The following is a 20,780-nucleotide window of genomic DNA, read 5'->3' on the forward strand; positions in this document are numbered from 1 at the left end:
CCAGTGATCCGCCCTGGAGAAGAGGTCACAAGTGCACAAAGACATAAATACAGAAACATTCATTATAACAGTGAAAATTTACCAACGAGCCCAACATCTAGAAACAGGGCCAGGAGATATTAACAGGAGAAGCTGGCCCACCTATGGGGTAGCCGGGCAGGGGTGAAAGACACAGATGGTGCTATGTGCACGGACAGAAAAATACATCAGAAATACATCTGTAAGTGACGCTGGAAAACACACATCCCTTTTCTATTTCACCTCCCATGAGCAAAAACACAGAAGAAGTTTTTTTTGTGTGTTTGTTTTTTTAAGATTTAAGATTTTATTTATTTATTTATTTGACAGAGAGAGAGAGAGCACAAGCAGGGGGAGCAGTAGGCAGAGGGAGAGGGAAAAGCAGGCTCCCCGCCGAGCAAGGAGTCTGACACAGGGCTGGATCCCAGGACCCTGGGGTCATGACCTGAGCCAAAGGCAGACGCTTCACCAACCGAGCCACCCAGGCACCCCTTACTCCAACTATATCCATGTTCTAACCACAGGGAGAGAGGACTGAATAGACATTTTACAAACTGTTGACAGTAGTTAAGCCTAGGAAGAAAAGTGCAATTTTGCTGTATTTATTTAAACATTCACAAATGAGCCTCTCCTCCCTCTATCCGTATGTTTCTGGAGAGCCAAGTGGTTAAGCCCATTGACTCTGGGGTTGAGCTGCCTTGAGTTCAAATCCTAATCTTGCTGTTTTCTTAACTGCCGGACTTTGGGCACATGATCTGAGCGGTAATTTTCTTAACTGAGGAAATCCACATAATGTGCTTAGTACAATGCTTGGCCCAGGGCGTGACTCTCTAAATGTTACTTATTATTTTGATTTCTCTGCTCTCTCTTAGCCTCCATCTCTCAGAGCCATAGAAAATGCCAGTAAATATTTGCTGAATGAATAGGTTTTCTGATTTTAAGACGGTCTTTCTGAGGTCTACAAATTTGAAAGAGAATAGGCTAGGGACCAGACCTTACTATTTTCACATTTCCTCCAATTCAGTGTTTTTCAAACTGTAGGTCGTAATCACCTAGTGGGTCAATGTAGTGGATAGCAACCAGCATTTAAAAAATATAGAATACAAAATATCGAAGCGTGAGTAAGAACAAGCATTGTTTCATGAAATTCATTTTGTGTCTGTGTGTACGAGGCTGCGATGTAAAATGTATTCCTCACTCTAGAGCACAGTCAAAATCACTTGGGGAAACCCTGTGTCAAATGTAGCCTTCCTGAGTAGTCTGTGTGTGCTGTACCCAGCCCATTGCTACCCAATTCCACGCTCAATGTCATGGGCCAGGGAGAGGCAGAGTCTCCTGTAGCAGCCTCATGCGTCTGCATGGTGGACCAAGGAGACCGGCGCCCACATGACAGCCTTCTTCTTCCCTCCCTACTGGGGGATCTTCCCCTCATCAAGATGGCGCTGGCACTCGGGGAACCAGAAACCTCATGTTCTGTATTAGATTCCCAGGGCTGCTGTAACAACGAACCACAAACTGGATGGCTTAACACAAGAGAAATTAATTCTCTCACTTTTTAAGAAACTAGAAGTCCAAGATTGAGGTGTCATCAGGATGGTTCCTTCTGAGGCTCTGAGGGAGAGTCTCGGCTATGCTTCCCTCCTCGCCCCTGGTGGCTGCTGGAACTCCTAGGCATCCCTTGGCTTGTGGGGGATGTCTGCCTCCACCTCACATGGCATTCGTCCCTCTATGTCTTTAGACGTCTCTGTTTCCAAATTTCCTTCTTCTTATAAGGACATTGGATTAGGGCCACCCTAGTCCAGTATATCCTTGTCTTAATTTGATTATATCTCCAAAGACCCTATTTTCTTTCTTTCTTTCTTTCTTTCTTTCTTTCTTTCTTTCTTTCTTTCTTTCTTTCTTTCTTTCTTTCTTTCTTTCTTTTTTCAGAGAGAGAGAGCGTGAGGGGCAGGGGAAGAGTAAAAGGGAGAGGGAGAATCTCCAGCAGGCTCCATGCCCAGCGCAGAGCCTGACATGGGGCTCAATCTCAGGACGCTGTGATCATGACTCAAGCCAAAATCAAGAGTCCGATACTCAACAAACTGAGCCACCCAGGCGCCCCTCCAAAGACCCTATTTTCAAGTAAGTTTGCATTCACAGGTTCTGGCGGATGTGAGTGTTTTTTGTTTGTTTTTCTTTTTTGGAGGGGGAAACAATAGCCGACCCAGTGTCTCCAGTTCCAGAGAGTGAGGAAGGAGCCATGTCGATGCTTCAGTCAGGGAGGAATTCAGATGGAGGTAAGGGTGAGGATTTTCCTCTGGCCTCTGTGCTGTGAGCGTTAGCTCGGGATCCTAGAGCTCAAGACCCTTGGACTAAAAGGGACAAGCTCCAGTCTGTTGAACCTGTGTCCACACTCTTGGAACAGCCAGAGTGGCTTACTCAGCTGGCAATAAGACCTGGGCCATTATTATGGATGCTGAAGTTTTGGGCTTGAAAGACAGAAATTGAACCCACCATCTTCTATATCAGTTTATAATGGAAAAAACTGAAGTTCAATTATTTTCCTTAAATCCAACAGTTGGGATTGGCCGAGTCAGTCCCAGAGCCCAGCACTGGACTCTGCTCAGTGCTCTTTGTGCATGGCCTTTGTCTTAAACACCTAATCTAACAGCAGTTGTGGCACCTATGAGTGGCTTGCAGGAATGGGGGAGACTCCAGTTCCTCTATATACTTCAGCCTCCCCTCAAAGGCACTTCAAATTTAACAATAAATTTTGTTATTATTTGATATAGACATGCCCTCAACCTTAGGAAAGTGTGAATACGAGCATCTTTAGAAAACTGCAAATATCTTGATAAAACTGATGCAGTAGGCTTGATATGCAAACATTATAGCTTTGGTACATGACCCCTAGTCACCCCCTCCCTATCCAACCAGCTTGTCCCCCTCCCCACCCCTTCCAGCATGGAATTCTAGACTCTAATGGAATAGTGGCAATGCCCACCGCGGCCTCCTCAGCGCCTAGGACATGCCAGGCTCCATGCTAAGCGCAAAACATGAATTACTTCATTTTCCCTTCCAACAGCCCTTTGAGGGGGGAGCTTCTATCTCTTCTAGCAGATGGGGAAGCTGAGATCAAGTCTGGCCCCCAGACATGTTTTGGGTTTCTTTAACCTGAACGTCTCGAGGAGCAAGGACACCCGGGCTGTCAGAGGGGCCATCATTTTCTGTTATAACCACACTCACTCAAACACATCAGAAAGGTTGTTTTTGCTCGGCAGTATTATTGAGATATAAGTCACACACCATACAATTGCTCATTTAAGGTGTAAATTCAGTGGTTTTCAGTGTATTCGCAGCTATGGGCGACCATCACCATGGTCCGTTTTAGAACATTTTCAGCACCTCTTAAAAAAACCCTGAACCCTTTTAATTATCATGTCACTACCTTTCATCCCCCCGACCAGCCTGAAGCAGTCATGAATCTACTTCCGATCTCTATAGATTTCCCTCTTCTGGACATTTCGTATCATGTGTGGCCTTTGCGTCCGACTTCTTTCCCTCAGCATCATGTTTTCCAGGTCCATCCGCACGGTCGCATGGATCAATGCTACATTTCTTTTTAGGAGTGACTACTATTCCATCGTATGGATGGATATACCACATTTTGTCTATCCATTCTTCAGTGTGGGAGATAAAGTTTTCTTGATACTATGCTGTCAATTCCTGTTATAAGGGCTTCAGCTTGTTTAATCCTCACCACAACCCTATGAGGTAAATGCTTTTATTACCTTTGTTTTATGAAGAAAGAAACTAAAGTGCAGAGAGATGACCCAGTTTGCCCAAGGTCGCACAGGTAGTGACTCCCTGCTGGGCCACTGAGTTTGTTTGTAATTCCCAGTCGCACCTGATCCCTCTTTTTATTAGGGTCCTCAGAGGCAACTCATACACACCTCAGCCCGCTCATTTATGCCTTTGTGGAATCCAAAATAGTGCACCAAGTGTCTCCCCTCCTCACTGTCTGCCTCCCCACTCTTCACTCCCACCTGTACTCTGACCCCCACCGAAACTTGGCTCGTTCTCCAGCCTGTTAACTCCCTCAGTCAGGAACATTCTGGAAAACTACTTTGCAACACAGACAAACACCTTTATTCAACAAATGATGTTTGGTCAACAAACCCCTTTAAGGGGTGTCATTTGAGCCCTGTAAAATCCTCATTATTTGGGACCTCACTAATTCAATATTTGTGATCTTTTCAAGAGGCTCTGCTGGGCTAGAGTATGATTCAGTTAGCAAACTTTTCTTCACTATGAATCACAAATTCATAGTGTAAACAAGATGGTAGGAGGCATATTTAAACAAAGTGTTTTCAAACCTTTTCAAAAATTGCAGAAACACCCAAGAGCCACCCAGTAGGTGAGATGCGAGTCACATACAACTGTTACCCATTCTTTAAGCAGGTCCCCTAAAGATCCAACAGGCAACCTTGCTAAATGGGATGCTGGCCGGACTGTCAGCATTCAACACCCCGTGACCGCCTCCTTTTAAAATATGTGAGGTATCAGACTCACCCTGATTCTCCGAACCAGTCCTGGTGCTCAGCCTCGCTTCTTTGATGGAAAATCAGACTCAGCGGAACAAGGTAGTGGGTCCTCAAATTCCCTCTTGGGCCACACTGGGCTGAGAAACATGTAAGATGTGTCTGGGAAAGGACCAGCAGGAAAGGGGTTTTAGAGAGAACGTCCAAACTTGGAGATGCCTCCTTCCCTTCACAGATTTGTTATTCTTCCCACAGAGCAATTCCAGTTAGCTGAAAAGTCTGAGGAAGGTGTCACCATCACCTGGGATGAGCACTCTGTGCCTTCAGCCTTTTGAGTGCTGGTTGCCTTTGATGTCGGCATTTCCTGTGGCCCAGCAAGCAGAGAGAAGCGGGAAAGGCCAGGAGTGGGGGCTGTCTGCTGACCCTAGTGTTTCCAGAGTGATACCTTCTACTTCTTTCTCCAGACTGTAAAATACTGTGTGTTCAGGCTGCCCCAGCCTATCCCGGTTAAGGAGTTAACTATTTTATTTATTTTTACTTTTTTAAAGATTTTATTTATTTGACAGAGAGAGAGAGAGAGCAGAAGTGGGGGGAGTGGCAGGCAGAGGGAGAGGGAGACACAGATTTCCTGCTGAGCAGGGAGCCGGAGGCTGGTGGCACCATTTCCTGGCCATATATTTGCCACTCCTGACATTGCTATCCTAAGTCTTCTTTGGCTCTGAACTTGTATGATTTTTATGATTCCTCTTGACCGTGCTATTTGCTTTGGCTTCTCCAAGGACCTATCTCAAGGGCCGTTCCCATCCCCTGACATTGACAGTGGTCTTCAGACAACTACTTGGGGGGTGCAAGGTAGGGACAACCAAGGCCAGAAGAGGCCAGCTCTCTGAGACTAGAAGTAAGCTCCCTGAAGAGTCTTTCTCAGTCAACACTGAACTGGAACCCACAGGGCATGGAGCACAGCCAAAGCGGATGACCTCTTCCAAGATTATGCATTATGCAACAAATGTAGAATTTTAGCCTCTATCTGCACGGTTTAGGCATGGGAGGACGAAGAAAGCCAAATACAATCTGAAAAAAACGAACATCATTTTGAACAAGGACTGTTAGGAAGGGGGGCTCTCCCTGTCTGCAAAGCAGAGGGGTCCTTGCAACCGGGCAACGAGATCATGCGTGCCAAGCCCTCAGCGCGGAACCTGGTACCAGTAATCGATAGCCGATAAAAGCGATCCAGGGTTCATGGGATTGTTCTCTAAGATCTTTGGTGGCGTTGGGCCGGAGGACATGAAATCTATTCTGAAACCAGCCCTCCCATCGGCAGGGCGGGAGCCTGCTATCTCACCACCGGGGCCCTGCGTTGGCCAGTTCCAATAACACGATTAGTCATTTTTCATTCCTGAGATGTCTACCCATGGGTGGGTGCATGTGTGCATGTGTGAGTGCGTATGTGCCTTTCAGAGCAGGGAAAAATCCATATTCTCTCTCTTCTGACCGAATTAATCAAATAAATCTTCTGTAAGAAGCTGCTAAATGAATCACAGATGGCTCTGCCCTTTACAGGTTGCAGAAAGCACCCGTTACAGTTCTTTTAATTTATCAGAGGAAAAAAGATGCCCTCGTGTGCCCCTTCCCACTTACAATAATAATCAGAACCAGTCTATTTTCCGAGGGTCCGAGACTCATTTTCCAAAAATGTGTATCAATAGGTGTAACAGCGGGAAGATTATTTTGCCAAGTTCCAGCCTCCAGCACAGCAAAGGTGCCCTGGCTGGGGAGAGCGTTTATAAAACCACATTTAATAAAAGAGAGTGTTATATTAAGTATGTTTGCTAGTGTATTTAAGCATATGGTTTCCATATCAGGCGTAAAGATGGCAAACACATGCTTTACCTTCTTTCTAACCTTTCCTGGAGACGTCCTTTCCAGGGGGTGGTGGGATGGGAGGATTTGGGGTGGATGTGAGTGTGTGTTTTGTTTTGCTTTTTACAACGCAGGCTCACATGGAAAAGCACCAAGGAATGTTCAGAAAACATGTGAAGACTCTGCCTTTTCTATTTATGTAATTAGTCCAAGAAACTTGCTTTGCGTACTTTCTTCAACTGCCCCGACGTTCTCCCAGCGCTCCCTTGCCTCCTCCAAGGCACTGGGGGCTGGCTGACTTGAAAGTGTGAATCAATTTCAGCTGCAAAGAACTTGAGCTCCTGGATTTTAAACGTGAACCTCTTGGTACAGTGAGAGCTCCAGGGATGGTTGCCCGGCTTTGTGTCCACACATCCCTGTTCACCAGCGAGCCGTCCGATGCCAGGATTCGTCTGCCCAGAGATCCCCTTTTGGTACTTGGGTTGGGTATTGAGGATTATCTCTTTTCCTTTACATCAGAGGCAATAGGCTGTGGCCCAGAGGCCTGGGGTCCCCGGAAAGGCAGCTGGGAAAGGCCTCCATGGCCCACCACCCTAAAACGATCTAAACAATCCCCTGATTCAGAGAGAATCTCAGAAGCCAACATGCCAAACTAGGAAGGGGATTGGGTGGGGGCATCTGCAGCGGGGCCGCCCTGCCCACCCCCACCGGCCCGAACAGATTTGCCTGAGTGAGTTATAAATCTACTAGTACCATTTCTTTTTCGTCACTTGCCTAATCCTGTGCCCTTCGTTTCATGTGCTGTAATTATTAACATCTGCTTTCTGAGCCTGGGCCGCGTGGAGTTTGCAAAGGCAGTTTTCAGTCTAGAACAATGGTGACAGCTGTTTCATTTAGCCTAGGGCCAGCACTTCCTGTTCAGTCTACATCTGCCCTCCTGTGTCCAATTTCTGTTGCGGGGTTTTGTGTTTTGTTTTCTGGGTTTGTTTTTTTTTTCCCTTCATCTGACCTTGCTATACGTTTAAGAAGCATTTCGAACTTAGCACGCCAGCTAGTATTTCTAGCACATATGCTTATTAGATCGGCCACAGCCAGAGAAAGATAGGAGAAAGTCAGAATGTGTCCAGCAGTTCACACAGTGGAGGGCAAAGGCAGAGAGGAGGGCTGACCAGGGACCCAGGGAACCAGACTCTAAGGAATTCCTGGGCCTTAAGGTTGTGGAAGAGGCTGACCTCTCTGGAACTTAGGCACAGGGAAAATGGGCTTAGCTCATCTGTCCCCTGGCCTGGTGTGATCTTCACAGCTTATTAGGTAAGAGGTTACCCAAATATCCTCCCGAGGGAACCGTGTTTCTGGGTGGCCACTGACACTCAGAGGCCCTTCTCCTTTGGGAACCAAGCAAACTCATCGGATAAGGCACGAGTCAGAGGCCCCAGATTCACTTTTTCCCACTGAGTCACCCGCAGTGCAATAAAAGTCCTTTCTAATTTGCACAGGGAGGTCCGTGGGGTGGAGAAAGGATGTGCTGTGGATAAGGGAATGAAGGAATTCAGCTTGGGATGATCTGCCTGGGCCCTTTGAGCAGAGATGGCTGTGTGTGACTAAAGGGAGTGGAGAACGTGCCCTGCTCCTGCCCTTCCATCCACCCCACCTCTCCTATTTCCCTCTGATGCAAGTTTGGGGTCCCCAGCTCGGCTGCCACGCACATGTCAAGTTATTATCTAAGACCCCACCACAAGCACGGGGTTAGAGATCGCAAGCTTGGCGAAAGCTGCCCTCAGGCTTTGCTGGATGCTGATGGCCCAATCGGGCACAAACCAGTCTCTGCGTGGATGAGAACTGTGGAGGGATGAGTACGTGCCCTGCGTGTGCCAGGGGACCGGCGTGACCCCTCCGATCAGGACTTCCCGAGTCAGCCTGTGCTCCCACCCATCTCAGGGCATCAGGACTGGCAAAGCCCCTGGAGATCTGCCGCCCACACCCTTGGCTTTAGTTTTCTCAACAGAGGAAGAAATTGAACATCAGGGAGAAGCAGCAGCTCCCACAGTGGCAGTTTGGCCACACCTGTGTCTGGCGACAGAGAAGCAAAGGAAGGTAAATCTACGTTGTTTCCGGGAGCTTGCGGCATTTTCAGCATTTCTGTATGAAATGTCTCTTTCAATCCCAGACCCTCTCTGCCCTTCCAAGTGGCTCACATGAAAATAACTGGAGACCAAGTCCCAGATGGGAACGGCGAGCGAGTTAGAGAGAGACCCCAGCTGCGGCACCCCCACTCCGGCACCCGTGCTCCTGGCTGCCAGGGGAGAGCTGACCCCAGAAATTCTGGAAGTTTGTGCTGACTTGACACCTGGGGGCATGGTGGTTCCTGGCACGCAGTCCAGGGCCCCATGTCTTTGCAGGGGTAAGCGTGTGAAAGAGATGCAGCTGAGAGAGGGTCCACCCCCCACCAGCCCCACCAGGTGTTCGGGGTGCAGAGGGGAAGAGGCTCAAGCCCCAGGACACCCACCACTCCCAACCCTTGATCTGAGCCTAGAGTGGCTGAGAGGCCTGACCCAGGCAGGCACAGGGGTCACAAGGGACTTTTCCTAAGCTCTGGCATCCAAAATAGTGGATGAACCAGATGGGGCTGAGCCTGGGCCCCTGGGCCCTGCAAGAGAGCCTCCTTCCTGCACCCATTCTTTCTGCCTGCCAGCCCAGCCCCTTCCCTGCCCCCCTCCTTTCTCACTCACTCCTTTTCTTCTTAAAGTTAATTGCAACTTTTTTCTCAGCGCTCTGATCTGGATAAGCCACATCTCATTAGAAAAAGATTTAGCTGGAGCCAAAGCAGGCTGGAGAAGGAATCCCTAATCAACAGAGAAAAGATTTGGGTGTAATTGCTCTCTCCCGCCATTCTCTGCCCCCCCTCGATCTTTCTCTGCTCATTAATCTGAAAAGAAAGTCGCAGCCCAACATCTTGGTGTTCAAGTACCTGGTGCTGCAGCAAACGAATCCAAGTGCTTCGGGGTTTTCCTTTGTGGAGGCGTCTGCACAGAGGGCTTGGGTTGTTGGGGTATGTGAGGAAAGCATTTTGGTTGTGGGGAGCAGGGTATGAAGCACCTTGGTCAGGAGAGTAAAACTCTTGGAGGGTGTGTGTGTGTGTGTGTGTGTGTGTGTAAAGTGCTCTGGTTGTTGGGGAAGGTGTGAGTGGGTATGTGACCCCTTTGGTTGTTGGGGTATTTATGTGTGAAGCTCTTCGGTTATTGGTGTGTGTATATGCTTTGATATTGGGTGGCCATGTGAAGCCCTTTTGATTATTGAGGGGTGTGTATGTGTGTGTATGCACACACACTTGTCAAGTGCTTTGGTTGTTGGTATGTGTGTGTGAAGTCCTCTGGTTGAGAGGGGAGTGAGAACTCTTGGCGTGTGTACGTGTGTGCTCGTGAAGCACATTGGCTGTTGGGTACATGTGTTTGTGGGTGTGAAATGCTTTGGGGGGTTGGGATGTGGTCGGCTGGCCTGGAGGGAAACCCTTCCATTGTCTGCTCAGGGGTGTGCAGCATTTGGGTCGTTGAGGGTCGGAGTGTAGTAGCCGTTCGGTATGTGTAGGTGTATGTGCCCTGCTTCTGTGCTGCCTCATTCAATCCGCAGGAGACCGCAGGGGGGAGTTCCTATCCCGTGCATAGATGAGACAGTGCTGCTGACAGCTCGCTAACTGCCGAAGTCACGCTGTAAGAGGCAGAGTCAGAATGTGAACCTGGGCAGTTGGAAGGCAGAGCCTGGCGCTCAACCACCACCTTCCAGAAGAAAAGTAAGGAACTGTCTGGGAGTGGGAGGTAAAGGGAGAGTGGGAGAGTACCTCCAGGCCCTCTGGGAACCCAGGGCCCCAGTGTCTAATCTCTCCCACCTACTTTTCCCACTGGGGCCCAACCCAGGCCCCATGGCCCTCCTCCTGAACCCCAGGGACCGCTGCTCTTGGAAGAACCCAAGCGGATGGTGGCGGCATTTTCCCATCCCAGCCCCCTGTGGGTGAGCCCTGGCTGTTTCTCTGAGCACAGCCCCCGCACACTTGCACCCCTGACCCCAAAGAATGATCAAACGTAGCTCCTGGTCCCAGAGGTGGAGTTCCCTTGTAAAGACAGCATCTCTGTTCAGGTCATGGAGTCAAGCCAGGTGCAGTGAGGCAATGTTCTACATTGGGAAGCAAGGACGGCATCCAGGTGCCATGGCGACAAGAGCCTGGGGCCCCAAGTCCCCCAGGGAAGGGAGGGCACTGTTCCTCCAGCTGCCCTGTCACCTCGCCCTCCTCTCCACTCTTGGTCCTGATTGGACTTCAGGACATTGTGAATTGTTGTGAGTACTCCCACCACACCAAGGACAAAATGGACACAAATATTTGCAGAGCATGCAAGAGCTCTGCGTGTGACCCTGGAGGAAATGAATCTGGGGAGGGAGAGTTTTCAAAGGCACCCAGTGACCAGCTCAGAGCAGGGAAGAACTGGGCATTTATCACCTCCACTGCTCCACGCCTGTCGGGGTCTCAGCAGATTATCTTCTGGCTACATGAAGAGAGTCTACCCCAGATCAGGTAAACACACAGACTTAAAACATAGAGCCATGTGCTCAGAATGCTTATCAAAGCCTAGAACAGTGCTGTCCAATACAGTAGCTACTTGCCACACGCGGCCATTGAGCGCTTGAAATGTGGCTAGTCTACACCGAGATAAGCTCTATGTATAAAATCCACACCAGATTTTGAAGACTTGGAGTGAAAATCAAACGTCCAAGTATCTCATTGATTAGGTATTTAAACGATAATATTTTGAATATGTTGGGTTAAACGAAACACATTATAAAAATTAAAAATGGTGTGCGCATTTCAAGTACTTGGGTTCACCTGATTCCTTTACCTTTTTAAAAAGTGGCTACTAAGAACATTTCAGATTATGGATGTGACTTGCATTTGTGGCCGCTACTGTATTTGTGTTAGCACCAGCCTATCATGTAACCCTGTCATGAATATTGTTATTCCCATTTTACTGATGAACAAACCCACTCAGTGGTTGAGTGACTGGGCCAAGAACACCAGCTAATGAGTCACCAAAGCCAGAATTCACATCGGGAGAGGCCAGGGATCCTGGCGGGAGAGTCTCCTATATGATGAGATTCCTAAAATGAGATGTACTGTTGTTTTGAATGAAATGTCTCTGAGGTTCGTCAGGATCCGGGGTGTGCCTCAGCACAGTCCTCCCTCTCCATGGTTGAGAGGGAGCTTGAGCGCAGCTTGCCGGTCCTGGGGCAAGAGTCCCCTCTCTTGTGCCATCTGTGAGATGGGGACGCGAACAGTGTGATGTCAGAGAGCTGCTGTGAGGGCCAATGAGATCACGCAGGCGGTGCGCTCCACGCATGCGCAGCAGGCAGCCGGGAAAAGGCAGCTCCCTTCGTCGCCGTCACCGTGGCCGTCCAGGCTGACCGGCTGGCTTGGAGAGTTCTAGGTCAGTAGACTCAGATTCACAAGCAGTATCTGCCTTGGAGCCTCCCCCTAACCTGACTCAAATGCTGAATTTGATCGAAGGCAGGTTCCCCAGGACGTGGCTTCTGAAGGCTTAGTTACAGCTGCAATTCAGTTCCCTGATTACAGCCGTAACAGAAGCACCCAGAAAGAGGGCGGCTTGCGGGGACCCAGGGGACCGTATTGCAGAGAAAGACTCAAGGTTCTTGGAACAGAGCATCTTCTGGTATGTTCTGAGGAAGACGGGGAAACCTCCGCCGCCCCCCCCCCCCAGGTGATGTGTTAATTTGTAGTGTTACTTCTTTCTCTCAGTTGTAGTGGTCACATGTCACTTTTCCATGCTGTGGAGTAGTGACGTAGATCCGGGGCCACGAACCTTCTTCACCCCCTTCCCACCGCCCCGCCGTGGGAGGACTCTGACCTTGGTTCTTCTCAGACAGCTGTTTTCATTTTTTGACCCCTGAATTGTGTGGGTAAACAACCTCCTTTATTAGATAAAAGCTTTATCAGCTCAGCGGCTTACCTTCTCCGTACAACTTGTTTCTCACAAATACAAGTCTGCATTAAGAGTACGCTGAACCCGGTTTTGTCTCCTGGGTCATTATCTTGGATTTAATTGGGCGGAACCTTGAGATCAGACTGCAGGCTCCCAGCTGTCTCTGGCGTTCATCGGCTGCCATCTGCTGGGCAGTGCTGGTATGACATGGTCTCCATGGCTGGCAGGCCATTTCAGCAGGGGTGAAGAGGTTCATCCTTTCAATTGAAAAATATTTATTGAGGGGAAACTGTGCCAGGCATAGTTCTAGACGCTTGGATTCATCGGTGAACAAAACTGACGAGTATCTCTGTTCTTCTGAAGCTTATGTTCTTGTCGTGGATGATAATAAAGAATTCTGTAAGGTAGAAAGTGATCAGTGCGTGGAAAAAAATTACAAAGTAGAGTATGTAAGGGGTATGGGAAGTGCTGGGTGGGGCAGGGGAGTTGCCATTTCAAATAGTTTTCCCTGTCAGCCTCATTGAGAAGGTGACTTTTGAATAAAGGATCGAAGGCAAGAAAGGCCTTCGCCATGGAAGATGAGCTTACCCGGCAGAATGGCTGGGAGTACAAAGGCCCTGGGGTAGGACTGTGCTCTGTGCATTCAGGGAGTAGCCAGGAGGCCAGAATAGCTGAAAAGAGTGAGCCCAGAAAGAGGAGTCAGAGAGGTGATCAGAACGAGGGAGAAGGGCCAGATAGTGCAGGGTCTTGTGGGCCATTGGCTGTCCTGATCGGCTTGGGCTGCCATAAGAATATATCATGGTGGCTTACACAGCAGACATTTACTTCTTACAGTTCTAGAGGCTGAAGAGTCCAAGATCAAGGTGACAGCCAATTCAGTTTCTGGTGAGCGTCCTCTTCTGGGCTGTGATGGGCGACTTGATAACTATGCTCTTGTGGCCTTTCCTCAGTTCCTTGCTGTCTTCTTCGTATAAGGCCACCGATCCCACCAGGAGAGCCCCATCCTCGTGACCCAGTTTAACCCTAATGACCTCCCAAAGGCTCCACATGCCATCACAGTGGGGAATGGGGGCTTCCACGTGTGAACTGGGGGTGGGGAAACAATCAACCCGTAATATTGGCTTTGTTGCCATGGCTGGTGGGTTGGGGGGTGTGTGGAGAACCCACGTCTGCAGCACCACAATGCCAAGACGTATGGAAAATGCTCTCAAAAACCCAAGCCACTCTGCCGATTCTCTTCATTCATTCAGTACATGAGATGGGGAAAATAAAATCAAACCAAGTGTGTTGAGGTGATGTGTGTGCGTGTGTAGCCTGTGAGTATGTGCATGGGAGTGAGTGTGTGAGGGTGTGTTTGTTGTTGTGTGCGTGTGTGTGTGTGCAATATGGGGCAGCTACTCACTGAGTGATTAAATGCTTCATTCTTTCATTTTGGTGTGCCCTCCAAAAAAATCAATTTGTACCAAAAGCATGCTTTCTTGTTTTTAAATTTTTAAAAGATTTTATGTATGTATGTATGTATGTATGTACAGAGAGCAAGTGAGAACTGTGGAGGGGCAGAGGGAGAGGGAGAGAGAGAGACTTTCCAGCAGACTCTGAGCTGAGCAGGGAGCCCATCCCATTGGGGCTCAATCCCACGACCCCGAGATCATGACCCAAGTAAGAGTTGGACACTCAACCTGTTGAGCCACCCAGGCACCCCAAGCATGCTTTCTAGGTACGTGTTTGCTGAGACAAATGAGACTTTCATCAGGGTACCTTACTTTCCTTCCCCACCAGCTCTGCCCCAGACTCTAGAACCTGGAAGGCTGATGTCCTCTTGGCATATTTACATACAGCAGGCTGACTTCCTCTTCCCTCAGTCCTGCAAACGTACCTGGATATCTTTCTTTCTGCAACATTTGCTGCTCACCCCCTTCTTGGGAGTGGAGCCCACCCTTCCCCTAGCTTCCTATGGAGGGTGCAGAGTTGGGTAAGACCTACCACAGCCTTGCCCAAAGGAGATGACCATTTCTTGGAACCCCAAAGTCATGACTGAGCTCAACTGCCCAGTGTAGAGAGGTCAGAAGTGTTTGAGCTTTGGGGGCCGGTTGGGTGGCTTTAAATTGTACATTTGTCACTTGCCAACTCGGGGGTTGGAGGTGAATTCTTTAATGTCTGCCGGCTGCTGCTCCAGTGGGAAGGACAATAACCATCTCATGGAGCAGTTGAGGAGACCAAAGGGATCTGTCATTCATGTCCCTAATATTTACTGAGTACCTGCTATGTGCCAGGTGCTGGTCTAGGTGCTGGGGGCACAATAATGAACTCGCATGGAGTATATATTCTAGCAGGATGTAATGTTAACTAGCATAAGATGTCAAACTTTCAAAAGCAGGTGTTCACATTTCTAAGAGCACATATTCAGTGCACTCCCAGTTGTTAATTGTGTGTGTGTGTGTGTGTGTGTGTGTGTGTGTGTGTGTATGGATGATACCAAAGGATAGATACTGGAGATACTGTATAACACCATTTACATTTACTTAAAAATACACGTCGTGCTGTATAAATATTTTTAACATATAACTGAGTAGAAATATTATTAAAACATTTACCAGAAATATAAACATTAACAACTTCAGGATAACGTTCCCTGGTGAGGGAGGGAGAGAGAGAGGATGAGAGAGACGGGAGAATGGGATTTGGAACCACATGTTTAGCTACATCTGTAATATTTTATTTCTCTGTAAGAAAAAACCTGAAGCAAATATGGCAAGATAATAACTTCCATTGAATATTTTTAGATTTATTGTTTCATCTACTAAATGCAATTATGAATAAAGCCGCTATAAACATCTGTGTGCAAGTTTTTGTGTGGGTGTAAGTTTTCAGTTCCTTTGGGAACTGAATATACCAAGAAGCTCCCTTGCTGGATCCTGTGGGAAGGCTACGTTTAGTTTTGGGAGAAACACACTCTCCGTCTTCCAAAGAGCCTGCGCCATTTTGCATTCCCACCAGCAGTGAATGGGAGTTCCTGTCGCTCCACACCCTTGTCAGCATTTGGTGGTGTCAGTGTTTTGGATTTGGGTCATTCCAATAGGTAGGTAGTGGTATCTTGTTTTGATTAGCTTTTATGTGGTGATATATCATGTGGAGGATAGTTTCATAAGCTTTTTTTTTGTTTTTTGCTGTCTATGTATCTTCTTGGGGAAGGTCCATTCAGGTCTTTTGCCATGCGGTTGTTTGTTTTCTTGTTGAGGGTCAGAGTTCTTTGTATACTTTGGGTAATGGTCCCTTATCAAATGTGTCTTATGCAAATATTTTCTCCCCGTCAGTAGTTTGTCTTCTCATTCTCATGACATTGGCATTTGCAGAGCAGAAGTTTTTAATTTTAATGAAGTCTAGGTTACCAATTACTTCCTTCATGAGTGGTGTCTTTAGTGTTGTATCTAAAATGTCATTTCCATACCAAGATCACCTAGGTTTTCTTCTATGTTAATTTGCTCTTCTCTTTCTAGTTTCCTAATGTGGAGGCTTAAATGATTGATTTTAGCTATTTCTTCTTTTCTAATATATGTATTTAATACTATAAATTCTCTTCTAAGCACTGTGTTTTCACGGCAGCCTGCAGATATGGGTAAGTTGCATTTTTGTTTTCATTTAGTTCAAAATATTTTAAAATTTCTCTGGAGATTTCTCACTTGACCCATGTGTTATTTACAAGTGTATTGTTTAATCTACCAGTGTTTGGGGATTTTCCAGCAATCTGTCTGTTATTGATTTCTTTTTTTTTTTTTTTAAAGATTTATTTATTTATTTATTTGACAGAGATAGAGACAGCCAGTGAGAGAGGGAACACAAGCAGGGGGAGTGGGAGAGGAAGAAGCAGGCTCATAACGGAGGAGCCTGATGTGGGGCTCGATCTCCTAACGCCCGGATCACGCCCTGAGCCGAAGGCAGACGTTTAACGACTGCGCCACCCAGGCGCCCCTGTTATTGATTTCTAACTTAATTCCATTGTGGTCTGAAAGCAGACATTGTATGATTTCTTTTCTTTTAAATTTGTTAAATTGTATTTTATGAATATGGTCTATCTTGGTGAATGTTCTATGTGAGCTTAAGAAGAAAGTATTCAACTGTTGCTGGAAGAATTGCTTGTATTAAAGCCCTTAGCGTATTACTCATAGTTTTTTAAAAAAATTCCTGGTCTGATAATTCAAACATTCTTCTATATCTGACTCTAGTTCTGATGCTTGTTCAGTCTCTTCAAACTATGTTTTTGCCTTTTAGTATGCCTTAAATTAAAAAAAAAAATGTGAAGATGGTGGACCAGGTAAAAGGAACTGCTATAAATAGGCCTTTAGGGATATAGTCATAAACTGGGGCAGCGGTGGGGTGTGTGGGGAACCATTCGTTTGTCCTACGATTAGATCTCAGAATTTTTTTTTTAAGATTTATTTATTGGAGAGAGACAGAGAGAGAGGAGAGCAAGCACGGGGTGGGGGAGGGGCAGAAGGAGAGAGAGAGAGACTCTTAAGCAGACTCTGTGCTGAGCATGGAGTCTGACTCCGGGCTCGATCTCACCACCCTGAGATCACAACCTGAGCCGAAACCAAGTTGTAAGCTTAACCAACTGTGCCACTCAGGTGCCCCTAGATCTGTCTTTTGGTGAGTCTGTGCCCCTGGACTGTGAACCTCATGGGTACATCTGTCCCCACCCTGCCCTCAACTTAGGTGGGAAAGGCTGGATGGGGCTGGAGTTGGTATTTCCCTTCCTTCACATGAAAGACTAAAGCAGGCTGGAGCTGAGTATGTCTCCTCACCCGGGTCGATTAGGCTCTGATACAACCCTAATAGGTTAGTCTCAAGGAAATAGCTTCTCTCGAAGGCAAGCAGTGTTTAGAGAATTATCTTTAGAATGTTCCTTTTTCCGTCCGCCTGCTGGAAGCACAAGGGGATTTTCTCAGATGTTCAGGGTGAGAACCTGGTGGAGTTCCTGGAGATAAAACTTACAAAAAAGTGGGGGCCCCCATGACTGGGCCCCTGGAGTTTTTAGTCACTGACTTGGGAGCCCTGAGCCTCCAACTCTTTGTCAATTACAGCTCAGGGGTTCCTCTCCGCTCCCCTCACTGATGTCCCCAGAGGCTCTGTCCTTGAGTTTGTGCTCTGGCAAATTGTGATTCTCTGTATCCTCCTGTCTGTTTCTCCAGTGTGGGGGGCAGAAATTTGCCCCGTGACCTCACTTCTCGGGTGGATCTGAGAAGAGTTGTGGATTTTTTGGTTTGTTCAGCTTTTTATTTGTTGGGAAGATTTGGCCTCTTCTAAACTCCTTAGTTACCATATTGGAAACCAAAAGTCTCCTTGTCTTCTTGTCTTGCCTGGTTTGGGTGCCCCGGGAGGGCACCAGCTTCACAAAACGAGTTGGGAAGTGTCCCCTCCTCTTCTACTTTCTGGAAATGATGATGTAAAATTGATGTTACTTCTTTAAATGTTGGAAGAATTCTCCAGTGAAATCATCTGAGAGTGAAGATTTCTTTTTCAGAAGCTTTTCAAATTACAAAGTCGATTTCTTTAATGGTTGTATGGCTATTCAGACTGTCTATTTCTTTCTTGGTTGAGTTTTCATAGTTTGTGATGTTTGAAGAATTGCTGCATTTCTTTTAGGTGGTCACATTTATGATTATCTGTGTCATCTTTTTATCTTTGTCAGTCTTGCTGGAAGTTTATTAATTTTATTGATTTTTTAAAGAACCAACTTTTCGTTTGATCTTTCTCTATTGTTTTTCTGTTTACAATTTCAATGATTTCGGCTCCTACCTTTATTTCCTTTCTTCTGCTTACTTTGGGCTTAGGTTTGGTCTTCATTCTCTAGTTTCTTGAAGTGAGAACTTAGATTGTTAATTTGAGATAATTTCTCTTTTCTACTATACGAATTTCGACTGTAAAACTTTCCCTTGGTTCTGCTTTAGCTGCACCCCACATATTTTGATGTTATATTTTAATTTTCACTTAAGTTCTATGATTTTTAAATTTCCTTTGACATTTCTCTTTGACCCATGAGTTATTTAGAAGCATACTGCTCAATTTACAAGTATTTGACGATTTTCTTATTGGCTTTTCACTCACTGAGTTTTAACAACTGTCTCTGATACTATTTTATCTTCATGAGAACTGGACTCTATTTATTCTACTGTTATATCACTAATACTGAGAACAGGATGGTAGTATGTGCTAAAAAAATAATGATGAATGAACGATGGAAATATTTAACTTAAAAATCAATAAAGAAAACACTAATTTGAAAAGGCATATGCACCCCTATGTCCATCACAGCATTATTTACAATAGCCAAGGTATGGAAGCAACCTAAAAGTCCATTGATCCATGAATAAAGATGTTTTGTATATATGTATACACACACACACACACACACACACGATGGAATATTACTCAGCCATAAAAAGAATGAAACCTTGCCATTTGTCAAAACATGGAGGGACCTAGTGGGTATTATGCTAAGTGAAATAAATCAGACAGAGAAAGACAAATATTACATGGTTTCATATATATGTAGAATCTAAAAAACAAAAAATAAAAAGCAAATAGAAACAGTCTCATAGATACAGAGAACACACTGATGGGTGCCAGAGGGGCAGGGGTTGAAAGGATGGACGAAATGGCTGAAGGGGATTAAGAGGTACAGACTTCCAGTTATAAATAAGACCAGGGGATATAATGTGCAGTCTAGGGAATGGTGTCAATAATATTGTAACAATTTTGTATGGTGACAGATGGTAACTAGACTTATTATGGTGACTGTTCCGTAATGTATATAAATACAAAACACTACCTGAAACTATTATGATGTTGTATGCCAATTATTCTTCAATTTTAAAAAAATCAATAAAGAGAAAACTAAAAGCTAAAGAGAGAAAGAAAGAAGTCAGAACATTGATGGTGATTCTCGCGGGGAAAGCTGGTTTTCTTTATTTTCTTTCAATGTCTCATGTTTTTCAAATTCTCTGCAGGGAGCATGTACTACTTTTATAATCAGGTAAAACAATAATCGAAGTGGGAGCTGCTCTTTCTGATCATTTTCATTTCCTCCCTGGCAGGCTATAGCAGAATTTGAATTGCTGAAAAAGCCGAAGACAAGAGGCAGGGCTAAAAAGATCCTCAGGAAGGTCCCAGAGCTGACCTGAGCCAAACTCCCTCAGGCACGCAGGTAAGGACCCTACCAACCATCGCTCTTGCTGGCTTCTGAGACTCCTGCTACAATCCCTGTCTCCTGTGTATGTCGTGTGATAAGGGTCAATTTCATCCTTCTCACTGCTCAGAGGGCCCTAGAGAGCTCGTGAATTAATGTTCATTCTAGGAGATCTGGTTTGCCATTGGAAATAAAACATCTGTCTGCCTAAGTCCAGCCATAAAAACTCCTTTAACAATTTACTTTGAGGAAACAGTATTTGTGTTTGCTTTCAGGGCTCATAGCGTGCAAAAGATTACAAAAAAAAAAAAAAAAAAAGACGAGGCAGAGAAGAGATGCTTTCTCCTCCTCATTGGTTTCTTGTTCTTGTTTTTGTTTGTTTTGTTTTGTTTTGTTTTGTTTAATGTAACCATCTTTTACACCTTTGGTCACAGCCTCCTCGTGTGTTTTCAAGGCAATCTCTTTGGAGAGATGAACAGATGAGACACTGATGGTAACCCTAGCTGGTCACGGTCACCACCCTCACAGTTCTTAGTGTGGACAGTTTCTGAAGATGATTGAATATGCTTTTCTACGTCTGAAAATAATGCTGAGAACTTGGTTTAAAATTATAATGAACATATTTGTTCATTCAACAGAGATTGCCCAGATCGGGAGATTTAAATTCATCCTTTCCTAGTTTTGAGGTGAAGTGACTAGCTGGAAGGTTCAGGGGTTTCCTGGGGGCCCCGGAGTGGACAAGTATGAAACCTACTACCTGGGGATGGCACAGAGCCCTCGGGGAACACACCACCCACAGTGGGAGGGGAGAGCGGCAGTGGCTACCTTCTCCTGGGAGGGGAGCCAAAGAAACCATCAAGATCAACAAGCATAGCCGTACGGATTTGTTGGAGTCTGAAAGAATAAATAGCCAAGGAAATGAGAATCTGGAAAACAATGTCATAACCTGACGGGGCAAAATGAAGAATCCACATCTCAGGAGCAGTTCATATCAAACAAAACAGGCTCTGCCAAAACCGGCCAGAAACAGAATACCGTAATATAAGCCAGCCTGCCCATTTTAAAATCATACAGTTCTACAATTCCCAGGCACCTGATTTGTTTATCCTTTTACTTTTTATTGACACCTACTATTCAATTAAGTTTTTAAAAAAACCATGAATTTTTCCTCCATGGCTCCCTGGTGGAGGCCATCCTTGCCTACGGTGGGGA

General features: G+C 46.1%; 1 protein-coding gene across 1 annotated transcript in view; it reads left to right on the forward strand.

Annotated features, from left to right (window-relative positions):
• Window positions 1-20,780, forward strand: part of LOC123795993 (uncharacterized) — a 111,081-nt gene that overhangs the window by 31,410 nt on the left and 58,891 nt on the right. Inside the window, exon 3 of the mRNA XM_087862503.1 lies at window positions 19,477-19,586. Within this exon, the coding sequence (XP_087718629.1) occupies window positions 19,477-19,483 (7 nt within the window). The 3' untranslated portion in view covers window positions 19,484-19,586. The remainder of the gene's footprint in view (window positions 1-19,476; window positions 19,587-20,780) is intronic.

This window comes from Ursus americanus, chromosome 6 (genome assembly GCF_024610735.1).
Source record: "Ursus americanus isolate L20-20 chromosome 6, mUrsAme1.1.p, whole genome shotgun sequence".
NCBI lineage: Eukaryota > Metazoa > Chordata > Mammalia > Carnivora > Ursidae > Ursus > Ursus americanus.